The following is a 13,240-nucleotide window of genomic DNA, read 5'->3' as shown; positions in this document are numbered from 1 at the left end:
ATGTCTGGTTTTTCTCCTTGGTGTGTTTAAGGATGAGTTGATAGAAATGGTAGTGATCCCCCAGCTCAGTGGGATAGCTGAAGACCGGGATCTGGCGGTCAGAAAACAGGCTACCCAGCTGCTGGTGGACCTCGCCGAGGGCTGCAACACGCACCACTTCACCAGCCTGTTGGACATCATTGAGCGGGTAAAGAAATGCATTCTGACGAGCACAGGGTGGGGGGGCAGGTGTTGTCCCTCTTTAACCTCCCAAAACAAAAGTTTTGTCCACTGTTGAGATACATTTATTTCCCTCCTTGTAGGTGGCCAGTCGCTCTCTGGTGTGTCCAGGACCCCTGGAGGTTACAGAAAGAGATCCCACTGCCGAGTCTCCCATGGAGGACGTCAGGACTGCTATACTGGGCCTGCTGGAAATCCTGCAGGTACACACACTAAAGAGAGCCTGGTTCATCTTAATGAGGTTTATCAAAGATTTTTAGATATTGGATTGATTACGTGGCAGTAAGCAGCATGAACGTTCTATTGGAAAATACTCTCTCGGCTACCTCGTATCACACCGCTAAGCCCCTCCCACCGAATGATGCACCCAACATGACTGGTAACCATTCTCTCTACAAAACTTATGCTCCACTCAGCTTGTTATGTCAGACCAAGCGGCAACCTCCGGTCTTGAAAAATGAAGCCAAGGCGGAAGTGCAAAATCCTCCAGTTCGTGTTATCCATAGTTACATGCGTAGCTGACATGATTGACAGGTGGGCGCGATTGTAACGGTTCGTCAAGAGGCTTAAAACCCGCCTCAGCTCCAGCTCTAAGCCTGTCGTTAGGCTGACTGAAAGTTAAGGTGAGACAGGATTTCCAACTGCTGCCGATGATCCTCCGGAGCCCCCTGCAGGAACAGCTGGCTGACATCACTCAGGCTTCACCCAGTCATATTTACAGTGTATGTGTCAGACTTAGAGGACAGAAACAGTTACAGCTGATCAACATGCATCCCTAAAAAGTGTGCCGCATAACTGTTGTGTTGGCACTGAGGAAAGAGAGACTGTGAGAGAGAGATATATGTTTTTATCCCTGCATTTTAAACAACACATCAATCAGTTATTGATAGAAATCTGTTTAAAGATGTGAAAAAGACAATAATATACCTGATCTATTGACTGGTCTTCTGAATAAGTAAATATAAACCAAAATGTATAACTGTTTTTTGATCCTGTTAAATCTTCAGTGATTTTTGTACACAAAGCAGAAAAAATTATTCTCCACTTCTTTTAGGGTTTTACTTTTGAACTTGTGCTTTTGGGTTTCCATCATAATGTTCTTGGGGAATGAAGGACAACAGGCTTTTTTAAGAGAAATGCAATGGACCTGCTGATAAACGTCCATCCTCCTCTCTCCTGACAGAGTAAGCTTTACAGCCTACCAGCCAGTCACGCTAGTCGTGTGTATGAGTTGCTGATCAGTCATCTGCAGCTTCACTACAAGAACAAGTACTGTTCAGCTATTGCTTCCAGTATTAGACTGCAGGTAGGACCGGTTCATTTTCTGTCCATACGTCTAACTCTTCCTTAATTTACATCATAAACGCCTGAGGACCTCTTTTGTTCAAACATTTATTCGCTCCTTTTAGGTGTTTGACTTCTTCCTGATGATGCGAGCAGACTCTCTTCATCGTCTCGGAGTCCCCAACAAAGACAGGGCCATGAGGTTCAGCCCTTATTGCTACTGCGACACAGGGTGAGGAAGCACACACACAACTTTGTTTCCCCCCACAGCTCCTACCTGCATCTGCTTTGCTTATTTCAATTCAGTTAGATAAAGTGTACAGAATAGTTACTTGTGTCTTTTGTTGTTTCAGGGAGCCTGAGAAGCGTGTGAGTGAAAAGAAACCTGCAGGTTCAACATCTCCTCCTGCTGGCAGCCCTGCTCCCCCCACTGCTCCTTCTGCTTCAACAGCCACTATACGCTCAGCCTACCTGCCCTATGCACCTGCCTTCAGTGTTCTCCTGCAGTGCCTTAAGATGGTACAAACACTTAATTATTATACCAAACAAAGTGTTTGAAATTGTGTCTGCTATTTTTTTGAGGAGTAAAAAACACCCTATTGCGAATGCTCCCCGATGTATCTGCACTTTAAACATAGATAACAGGGATTTTTTTAAAGGTCACATATTATCCTCCTTTTCAGTAAGTTTAAATAAGTCTCAGAGCTCCCTAAAACAAGTTTATCAAGCAAAATCCACTCTGATCCTGTATTTGATCATGTCTATAAAGCTCTTTATTTCGGCCCTGTTCAGAACAGGCTGTTTCTGTGTCTGTACCTTTAAATGTAAATGAGCTGTGTCTGACCACGCCCCTCTACAAGGGCTTGGGTGGCTTGGGGTTTCTTGCACCATGACAAGTTTACGGTGAGAAGGCAGACTCAGAGGGCAGAACAAACACCTAGCTGTGGGAGTGTCAGCCACCTGGGGGAGGAGTTACTGCCCTTTGTGATGTCGCAAAGGGAAAATCTGCAAACGGCCTGTTTGAGCACACATTTTCTGAAAAGTGGAGCAGGCAAAAAATGGAGAGGATGGACTTTTCTCAAAATTAGGGGGTTTGTAGACAGACTAGGGACTCATATTTGTGTTAGAAAAACATGGTAACGTGTATTTTGCATAATATTTGACCTTTAACAGACGTTCAATATGTACTTTATGCTTGCAGGAAACAGACTGGAAGGTGCTGAAGCTGGTACTCGAAAAGCTGCCATGGACGCTGCAGTACAAAGTTCTGCTGCTCACGTCCCCTTGTAGCTTGGATCAGCTCTGCTCTGCACTCTGCTGCATGGTAGGACAAAGAAAGACACTGACATTAAACTTAAAAGAACTCTGAAGTCTCTACACATGCAAATCGACACGTGTACATATGTGAGTTCATTATATTTTTGTGCTTCTAGGTGACAGATCGATTGATCTCAGAGCGCCTGAAAAAGACCCCCGAGCAGTTCTCTCGCACTGATGTTCAGCTGGCCGTGGTTCCTGTCCTCACAGCGATCACTTCCTATCATAACTACCTGGAGCAGTCCAGACAGGTAAAAAAACAAAGAGTTGACCATCATGGACAGCACGCTCTGGTTTCTAGGATGGTTTGAAGTTTGCATGGTGGGTTTACTTGATATGGAGTCAGATGTTAGGAGCCACATTTGGGCAATAACAACCCATTACACACTTAAATAAAAGTCATTACAATGCCAATAGACCATACGCCTGGAATGATGTAACGGTCCTGTTTTCTCTGTAGAGAGAGCTGGTTCAGTGCCTCGAGACCGGACTCATTTACCGCTGTGCCAAGCAGTGTGTGGTGGCTCTCACAATGTGCACCGTGGAGATGCCCGACATCATGATCAAGCTCCTCCCCGCTCTCATCGTCAAGCTAACCCACATCTCTGCAACCGTTGCCATGGCATCTCCTATGCTCGAGTTCCTGTCCAGTAAGCACCTAAACTTTTTTTTTTAAAAAGCTCATTCTTTTCTCAAAGTTTTATTTCCCATTGTTGAATGTTCAAGGTGAGTCAGGACTGTCACAGTGTGAGAACAAAATGAAAGCTTTCATGATGTTCTCTTTCCATTCTCTTTCACAGCTCTGGTGCGCCTACCCCATCTCTATGCCAACTTTGTAGCTGAGCAGTATGTTAGTGTGTTTGCCATCTCTCTTCCCTACACTAACCCTTCAAAGTAAGAGCTCGCACACACACAAAGAGTGAGGTCTTTTACCGGCTCTTTTGTAAATTGTCTTGAGATAACATTTGGTATAAACTGGCGCTATACAAATACAGATTGATTGATTGATTGACAAACATGTATCATGATATGGACACACTGACCTTTCTTCACTTCAGGTTTAACCAGTACATCGTGTCCCTGGCGCACCACGTGATCGCAATGTGGTTCATACGCTGCAGACTCCCCTTTCGCAAAGACTTTGTTCAGTACATCACAAAGGTACCCTCATGGATTCTTTTAGAACTCGCCTTTTTTATTCCTATTTTAACAATAACTTAACATACCAGTGTCCAGAATGTAACTTTGTACTGAACATACACACAAAAGAGTGATGTTGGAATTTATTTATTCTAGTTCTTTGTCTTATAAGCGGCATCGATGGCAGAATTTAGAATTTTAGTCAACAAAACTCACTGGTGTCCAGTATAGTCTGACGCTGGCAACATTTTCTGCACTTCAAAACTTTAATACCATGTGTTTAAACACACGGTAACAAACAATACAATCTCCATCATTTCAAAGATGGATGGTATCAAAAAGAGTAAAAAAAATACAGATCTCCAGTCATATCTTTTACTCAAAGCTGCCACAAGCACAAGACAGAGAGAAGCTGTGATCCATTAAAAGACAGAGGGCGATTCAACTGGATGATGAATAACAGTTGAGATGTATTATTTTTACCCTTTTATTGGGACAATTATAAGCAAAAACACACGTTTTGATTACAGAACTAAAGCCCATGGTTTTGTGCAATTTAGACCATTTGCAAATTTTCATCATTAAAAAAAAACAGAAACTAAACAAGATTTGCGTGTTAGAGCGTCTATCTTTGTTGTTGTGGTTTAAAAACAGTCATTGATATCGTTAAATTTCTACTAGTATCGCATCAAAGTTTAACGTTCAGTTACCGTTACAGCCTTCTTAGTAGTATTTATGAGCTGCCGTTCATCCTGTATCGTCTTGATCTTTATTTCAGTTTTGCATCTCTATCATTAAAGTCATACCCTCTTCTTTTTATTCAGGGATTGCGTTCCAACGCCCTGCTGCCATTCGACGACGGCCACGAGCAAAGTTCATTTCGTGCCCGAAGCACCAGCCTGAACGAGCGGCCCAAGAGGTAAAGCATCCGTACACACACAACCTCAGACCAGCACCGGACACTGACCATGTGGCCGTTGATGTGTGAGAGGGTTGGGGTTGCCAATGTAACTGGGGGACTCAGCATGACTGGTACTGTGGGGTGATTGTCACATTGACTCCTCTCAGGTTGCCATGGTGATCATTAGTTCATTTTTACCTATGGTTTAAACGTTTTACACGTATAAATGTTTTCAGTTTTGCCACAAAACTCATACGACTGACTTAGTGGGTGGTGGACAAAACAACATGAACACCTCTATCATATAATTAAGTTAAGTGAAACTGAGGTTTATTGTTTGTGTTATTAGAGAGGGCTGTTCTTGTGTCTTTGTCCACAACCTGAAGCATCTAGGTAATGGTACATCATTAGAAATGGCATGTGGAAAGGCTGTTTGCGTTCTCCTGTCACATGTTGCCATCTCGACCGTTTAAAGCCATCGTTCTAGCAGACTTTAAATACAGCAAAAGAGAAATACACACGTTTTTTTCACACAGAGGTGTAAGGATGCTTTTTCTCAGCCAGGCGTCATTCTCATCTGTACATGATGTGAATGTTTCTCAGTTGTCTGTGTCTTCACTGCTCAACGTATAATGTGGGTGATCACAGAGGTAAGGACACTGATCAGAGGCTGTGACTCAGCAGACCTAACAGGGCTGAGTCTGAATCTTTCCTTCACAGATGTTGGCTGTGTCACACATTTTGTTCCCCCGCGTCATTAAGAGATTTTGCCAATTTCCCCGTGAAGTGTGGAGCCCTTCAAAAATAACTATAGAGAGTGTGAAGGAAGTATTTCAAAATAACAATAAAAAGTTACCAATATGTTTTGAGACCACTCCATACCCTCCCTCTAAGTAGGCTGTTCCCTGACTTTGCTTTCCCCTTTTCGTTTTGCCACAATATTCATTGCAGCTTTTAACATTTAAATTCCTACTCCTTATCTGCTGAGAAATTATAGACTATATGTTTTAGGGAAATCAAGTAACCCCTTAAGTCTCTTTCTCGCCCTAACACTAACATTAGATTTTATTCCAGAATACCTCCTAACATCCTCGCTGTTTGTCACAGCTTTTATAACAAATCATAGCAGTTTCTACTGGTCACATATTTCAATGTTCCATCTTTTGTGTTATCATCCGTCATCCAGCAATCCGTCCTTGTGCTGCTCATCCCCTACTGTCCGGTTGAAGTAATGCAAGTCAGATATAATGTGAATTATCTCAGATGGATTCCTTTTTCATAGTTAGCCCCCTCTCTCAAAAATCCACAAATACCATGAAGTGTGATCTCCCTTAGTTTGATTCGGTGCTTCATTTCCTATCCCAGAGTATAAAGTGTGTGCTTGCAATACTCCAACCTTCAGGTGTAACGAGGCATTTCATTTTTCAGTTGTATGTTTTCTTTTTTTCATGTGTTTTAACTTCCATGATTTCAGGCCTGTGCTGAGTTCATCCCTACTATTTTACTCTTCCTGTACAAGTCCTTGGCTTCACGATGTACCTGCTGTGTGAAATAATGTTTATTTTGTTGCTCTCCTGAATACTTTCTGTGTGTATTTTCTTTTATGAGTAGCAAACAGCTATATTACCCTCTGCTGGTCTGTTTTTCCTTTTTAAGTTGATGTTTATCTTTTTTTTTTGTTTACCTCTTTTTCTTCCTCCGCTCTCCTGTGATCTGATTCATAGTGTTCACTGCTGTTAATTTTCACCTTGTTTTGTTTTTCTTTCAATTCTTCATTTGTCCCCTCCCCTGCCTCCTGCGATTGGGTGCTGCGTTGTGGTTGTGGTTTTGGGGGGTGGTCATGTCATCCTGGAAACTCCCTACATCGCTCCTGGCCCCCCCTCTCCTTTCTCCTGTGACCCCTGACCTTTGTTACCCTGTCCTCTGTCCCCTGCGTGGCGTGTGTCCTGCGGTCACCTGCTCGTGTTGCTCTGGTGCTTGGGTGACAATCCCTGCTGTCTCCTGGTTTACCTGTACACACCACACGCTCCCCCTACACTTCCAAACCACACCACCCTCACGATGACCCACCCCCTTACTGCCCACTGCCACCACATTGCCAACCCGGGTCCTTTCCCCTCGCTCTTCGCCATGGGTTTTCATCGCCGCCCAGTCTGCGGGCAGCTAAAGTGGCAAGGGCGGCAGCGGCTGTAGCCAATAGCAGCAGCTCTCCAGTTAAAGAGCTGAGGGACCTCTCAGCCATGGACGCTTTCCGCTCCCGCAGCATCAGTGTCTCGGAACATGCGGTTCGCAGGTTAGAGAAGAGCCTTATGGGTAACCAAACAACCAAACAACCCAAACACTTGTTGCTTCCTCCATGGGATGGTTAATGGGGTTAGGGTCATTGTCATGCGGGTCCGTTTGGTGGGCGTTGGGTGTTTTAATTTGGAAACCTGGAGCGGGTGGTGCATGCTGGAAGAAGGTTTGTGTGTTGCCCCCTTTTTGGTTTGTTTTGGGCTGCAATCATACGTGTGCTGTTTTAGTTTTTTTTTTTATGTTTGCCTATGCATGAAATGTTTGCAGAAGACATCTGAAAACATGTTTGATTAGTTTCTGTTTGTTTTGTTCTAACACTGAGTTTGCTGTCCTTTTTTAATTTAATTTAATTTTGTCTTTGGTTTGGGTTTGTTTTTGCTGGGCGTATCGCTGACTGGTTTTGAATTTGCCTAACAACAAATGAATGGCAGGAGGGACGGGTGCAAAGCATGAGTGTCTAAAGTAATGGGATCTAATCCTGATTGGCAACAATCACAACGTACAACTCTGCCTCACTTCCTGAGGGGAGGGCACGTCTGCGTCCTCGCCCAGTGACAGGGACAACAGCAACACAACTGCTCAGGCTGCTTGCTCTAAATATGTTTTGCTCCATTCACAAACACACACTGTGATGCTACAGTATGACCATGGCAATCTCCTAGTATGGGATTTTTAGGACTAGCTGGGCTGGTATGAACTTCTAAATGTTTGATCGCACACTCACACGATTTGTATCCTCACACACACACAAACACTTGACCTACCTTCTTCACACGTCTTTGCTTATCTCTGCTTGGCTGATCTGCTCAAGTGAATGACAAATGTGAGATCTAACATTGCAGTTGTATGTGGCAGCTGTGCCACCGTGATGCATGTATCATCGCCCCCTGCCCGACAGATGGGAGTAAAGCCCAGAACTTAGACGTTCACAAACACTGAATTTAATTTTAAGTATTTAAGTAAAAAGTATTTGTTTGACTTCGATCAGCATGACTAGATATTTAGATTTTTAAAATACTTTTAAGCACTGTCATTTGAAATAAAAAACTGTAACCGTATGTGATTTTACAGAAACGACTGATAGAAAATACATTCTCAAAATAGGCAGCATTATTTTTGAAATATGTCATTCAGTTGAAAGAAACACAAAGCAGTTTGACTCGAAGAATAGAGCACTCTGCTTCAGAGTGTTTCATGGTCATGTTGTTCGGAGGTCAAAGAATGGTAAGTACTTTGGTGCATGTGAACGCTGGGACTTGGTCTGAGTTGGATTTCTTCTGATTCTTTCTGACAGAACTTCAATCTGCATAACTCTTAAATAAATCCTCTTCCTGACGATATCAATAGATTTCAAATTTAACAACATTCAAACAACCATTTATAAACATATCCTAACAGGACTCATGTGAAGTATGTTATATTGAAGATGCAACTGTGGCGTTATTAAGGTTACATCTTAAACTACTTGATGTCTGAAACGCCGCCCTCTTCACTTAGAAACGTTGTTTTTTTCATAGAAAAGAATGATTGATCCAGCGAGAGCATTTTTTCATTGCTCTTTCTTTTTTCTGCCTCATTAGTTTCGATTTGTGTTCCTTTATTTAAGCTTTTTGGTTGCTAATGTTTTTCTCAGGATGAGTCTTGAACACAGCGTGTCTGCCTTGTTGACTCCCCTCTGTGCTGAACAGACATCGCAGTTGGACTGATGTTCTGAGTCGCAAATTTGAGTGTCTCAGCAGCTAGCCAGCATTTGATTAATTTTGACTGAATTCAAAACCTACATCTTCACAGCCCTGAATGAGACTGATGTTTTCTTTTTAACAAGAAGGCTTTTAATCTCATTTGCTTGTAGAGCAGACACTGATGGTTGTTGTTGGATACAAAGAGCGGCTCCTCACGCAGCGGTGAATACTAATAATGAGATTTGGCTGCAGCTCAGAGATGAATCACGTTTACTCAAACAAGGCTTCTACCCGCTGTTTTCTCTGCAATCCTTTGATTGACTTTATATACCAAAACATGTTATGCTATAGATCCCCTCTGCCCTCTACACAGAGCTGATTATCTTTAAGCGAAATAAGCAATGTGGTGTCACAGCTGATGAGACAACCTATACCACGTCCCAGCGTGTGTCTGTGTTTATGTGCTTCAGAGAACATCTATTATCTGTTTGTGCATTTGCTTATACATGCACACACACACACACACTCACGCACTCACACATGAATGCCTGTGTGTGTCTATAAATGCTTGCAGTGCATGAAAAATAGACGGAAACATGATGGACATCGCTGTGTTTGTGTAATTTTTTTAAACAAGCATTTCTCTTTGCATGCATACCAGAGCCTGCATGTCTTTGTGTGCACTGATCAAATGTTAAGATATATCTGGAGCCTCTCTTCCTGCTCTGTCGATCTCTCCGTTGTTTATCCTCGTCCCTGTGTCCTTCTGCAGGATGCACACCTCAACCACCACCTGCAGCCTGGGCTCTGCTGATGAAAACGCGGTGACTCAGGCAGACGAGGGGTTAAAGACGGTCCACCTCGAGCTCACGGAGACCTGTCTGGACATGATGGCTCGATACGTCTTCTCCAACTTCTCCGCTCTGCCCAAGAGGTCGGCAATCACTTGTTTTCAGTCTTTGTTTGTGGGGGAGTTGGCACTTGACATCGGTGATGTGAAATGAATTGAGAGTCATGATTGAATTTGTTTCTATTAGGTCTCCGATCGCAGAGTTCCTTTTGGCAGGGGGTCGCAGTATGACTTGGCTGGTTGGTAACAAGCTGGTGACAATAACAACCAGCGGTGGAGCCAGGACCCAAGCGCTGCTGGGCCTGGACATGGCCGAACGGCTGGGAGGCGGAGGGGAAATGACAAGGTGATGTAGGCTCACACACACACAATAAATGACAAAAAAAATCCTTCTAGTTTTTGCCACATGCCGATGTTCGTCTCCGTTGATTGGTCCACCACTCAAGTTCAACCTGAAATTCATCAACAGTTATTTATAGATTTAATGATGTTAAAATGCTACAGTCATGAGAGGATACATTTTGATAAATTACTTTTTGTTTACCTTCATCATCCGGTGAACAGTTAAGCTTTTAGTTTACAACCAAAGCTGGATCCATTTATGATATTCTTTACATGTTAGCCTGAATGAGAGTTAGTGCTAGTTATGATGTTAACCCAGTGATCATTAAGCCTGCTAATCGTCAACATGTTGTTATTGTAGTTGTGCACGTAGGCATGCTGGTTTAAGAATTTAGCTCAAAGAATCACCAGGTTCAAATACAACCTCACTAATAACCTCCTGGCATTAGAACAGTTTCTAACCCTCTGCTGCCAGCCTCATTAACGATGCCCCAGGTCCCGTCAACCCCCCCCCCCCCCACGCCCCGACTGACACGGACCCTCATCAGGCCTGTAGTCATTAATTGTATTCATTAATTGCCACTGTATTTAATTCTATATCATAAGATAGATATTTACCCTAACCCCCCTTCTGCGCCTTCCTGCACACTTTTTCCATCACTCATATCAACATCCTTAGTATTAAATTGCTTTATATGTTAGTTTTTTTACTGCTTATTTTATTTGACCAAAGTCCCCTGGCAGGAGGAGTACTGCTGTTAACTAGCTTAATTCCTTGTATATGTAAACATACTTGGCAATAAACTTGACTCTGATTCTGAGTCTTATTGTAACATGGCTGTAAAGTCTTATTTAATTTTTTGCAGCTCCTTTGTAACCATATCCCTTCTATGCTTCTGCAGGTCTGATCCATCACTGCACACCCGGATTACCAAAGAGGCTCCAGCCAAACTGGAGTCTCAGTCAAGCCAGCAGCACAACAGAGCCACACGCATACGAGTCCGCTCCATGTCAGGTAACAAACACTCAGCCTCAGAATACTCTTTATTTTGGACGACATCGCTGATAAAAAAAAAACAAGCCTTAACATAGCGTAGGCTGCAAAGTCATAACAACACATTCTGTCTCTGTTTGTTCCAGGTGGCCACGCTCTACGTGCCGGTCCTGCTCAGAGCCTGAGTCCTCTGGTGTCCCCCTCTGAGGGGGAACTAGCTGCTCCCCTCTCTCCCCCCTCAAGTTCCAACCTGGACAGTCTCGGTCCTCCCTCCTCCGCCTCTGCCACCCCGTCTGCTCCTCAGCCTCTCAAGGACAACCCCAGTCTGGCCGAGTTTGTCCCCATGCTCACACAGGGCTGGGCAGAGATCTTCATTCGGAGACCATCTGGTATGTGAACTGCACTTAGTAACAACGACAACAACAACAACAACAAATGAAGGAAAAGAAACTCACTCAAGTGTTTTTTTGGTTTCATTGTTTATAAAGGTTTAGCTTTGTGAATGTTATTAGGTTCATGAGTAACAACACAGGACCATACCTGTTTTCTTCAAAACTCCTCTGAGGAACTTTTATTTTGTGTCGAACTTGACAAACACTACAAAACAGTGTGTCTTATCGCTGCCGATTTTTCCCTGTACATGTTTGAGGAGTGTTTTCTGATTAAAAACAAGTGGCTCTCTAACCCTGCAAACATTACAAAAACACTGTAAAACTTTTATTGTGGGGAAAAACCTACTTCGGCAGCCAGTTCAGTGATCAGAGGATGTGATCTGTTATTGTTTAAACGTTGGTATCTGTCGATATCAACCCGACTGACAAACATCATCTGATGTCAGTAGCTGATGTGTATCATCAATTTATTGCGGGTAAGCTAGTATACTAAATACTTTTTTTATCCAACTTCATATGTAGTTAAAGGGTTAATGTAATCAGAATCCAGAAATCCCTCATGTTGTTTTTTCCCCCAGTATGCTAGTGAGCTAACACGTTTGTCTCTCTGTCGGTCATCACAGGTAACACTAGCTGGCTGATGTGTCTGGAGAACCCACCTAGTCCCTTCTCCTCTGAGCTGGGCAACATGCCGCTGCAGGAGCTCTCCAGTGTCCTCATGGCCATGGAGGGTGTGAAGGATCCTCCAATCCAGACAGCCAGCGCACCCGCCAGCACCGCTGCTCCTGCACCAGCCACTGTTTCTGAACCCCTGACCCAAACACACAGCAACGTCGGAGGGAAGGCACACCTGATCCAGCGCTCAAATACTGGTGAGTTATTGTCTATCAAAAAGTGCATTAAACTTTTCTTCTGTTATTTTTATTGTCTAAGACTTTGAGATCATAAAACGTCAAAAAGAAAATGTTTAAAGTGTAAGTCAGTCACACATGAATACTTCTCTTCAGTCCGCCTGGCTGCTTGTCTTTGGGTCTTTTTAAAGGGCTGAGCAGAGAGCCGAAATGTCTTTAAATACTCTGTTTGAACCTGAAGGTGATCAATAGGCCTTCATAGATTTGCTCAGGTCAGTGATTGTCAAAGTTTACTGGTTTGACACGCAGTTTTATTTTTCTGTTTGTGAGCGAAAGCCTCTTTTTCAGCGACGCCAATTATTTTGTTCTTCCTTCCTCTGGGGCTCAACATCTTCCTGTTTATCTTATTTTATTTGTTATTTAGCTTCATATTTTTACATTCTTCACCTCATCACATCATCTTTTTTCCACTCTTTCGTTCATCGTTTTTTCTTTCCATTTGCTTTCTGTTCATTTTTTTTCTTGTTCACTTGTTTTTCTTCTTTACCCCCATGATGGTTTGTGATTGGTCCGTGATGTGTTATGTGGCCTCATGTGCCACCGACCTGTCTTCTGGCGTCCTGCCTGCAGTCGGTGACTCTCTCTGGTCCCTGGGTTTGGGCTCTGCCCCCCCGGGCCCTCCGGCCCCTGGCAGGCTGCACAGGAGCATTTCCTGGGCAGGTACCATCCAACACATGTGTCCCCCCCCCCACCCCCACCTCCCAAAAAACTCCTGGTGTAGTGTATTTCTTCTTACTTGCACAATACATTGGTACATGGCAGGCTACACATCTGCAGAACTAAAGTTAAATCAGTGGTAGATAATCGATAAAGCCTCCATTGAGTCCATATTTTATTTATTGGGGATAATCACTGAAGGCCAAAATAACTTTTAGGAATTAATGAACAACGCTCAAAAGTTAATGGACAACCG

General features: G+C 43.4%; 1 protein-coding gene across 4 annotated transcripts in view; it reads left to right on the top strand.

Moving 5' to 3' along the window:
• tsc2 (TSC complex subunit 2) overlaps nt 1-13,240 on the top strand; it is a 30,595-nt gene that overhangs the window by 10,950 nt on the left and 6,405 nt on the right. For 2 of the 4 annotated variants that reach the window (XM_061049910.1, XM_061049901.1), the window contains exons 15-32: nt 32-187; nt 303-422; nt 1,403-1,525; nt 1,629-1,735; nt 1,857-2,022; nt 2,705-2,827; nt 2,937-3,071; nt 3,281-3,470; nt 3,621-3,714; nt 3,879-3,981; nt 4,785-4,879; nt 7,014-7,154; nt 9,611-9,772; nt 9,876-10,034; nt 10,933-11,045; nt 11,171-11,413; nt 12,040-12,288; nt 12,898-12,987. In XM_061049910.1, coding sequence (XP_060905893.1) covers nt 32-187; nt 303-422; nt 1,403-1,525; nt 1,629-1,735; nt 1,857-2,022; nt 2,705-2,827; nt 2,937-3,071; nt 3,281-3,470; nt 3,621-3,714; nt 3,879-3,981; nt 4,785-4,879; nt 7,014-7,154; nt 9,611-9,772; nt 9,876-10,034; nt 10,933-11,045; nt 11,171-11,413; nt 12,040-12,288; nt 12,898-12,987 — 2,569 coding nt within the window. The remainder of the gene's footprint in view (nt 1-31; nt 188-302; nt 423-1,402; nt 1,526-1,628; nt 1,736-1,856; nt 2,023-2,704; nt 2,828-2,936; nt 3,072-3,280; nt 3,471-3,620; nt 3,715-3,878; nt 3,982-4,784; nt 4,880-7,013; nt 7,155-9,610; nt 9,773-9,875; nt 10,035-10,932; nt 11,046-11,170; nt 11,414-12,039; nt 12,289-12,897; nt 12,988-13,240) is intronic. The other 2 variants (XM_061049925.1, XM_061049917.1) reach the window with 2 other exon arrangements.

This window comes from Labrus mixtus, chromosome 2, assembly GCF_963584025.1.
Source record: "Labrus mixtus chromosome 2, fLabMix1.1, whole genome shotgun sequence".
In the NCBI taxonomy this organism is placed as follows: Eukaryota; Metazoa; Chordata; class Actinopteri; order Labriformes; family Labridae; genus Labrus; species Labrus mixtus.
The sequence above is the reverse complement of the archived record's forward strand: the minus strand, read 5'-3'. Positions and strand labels throughout refer to the sequence as shown.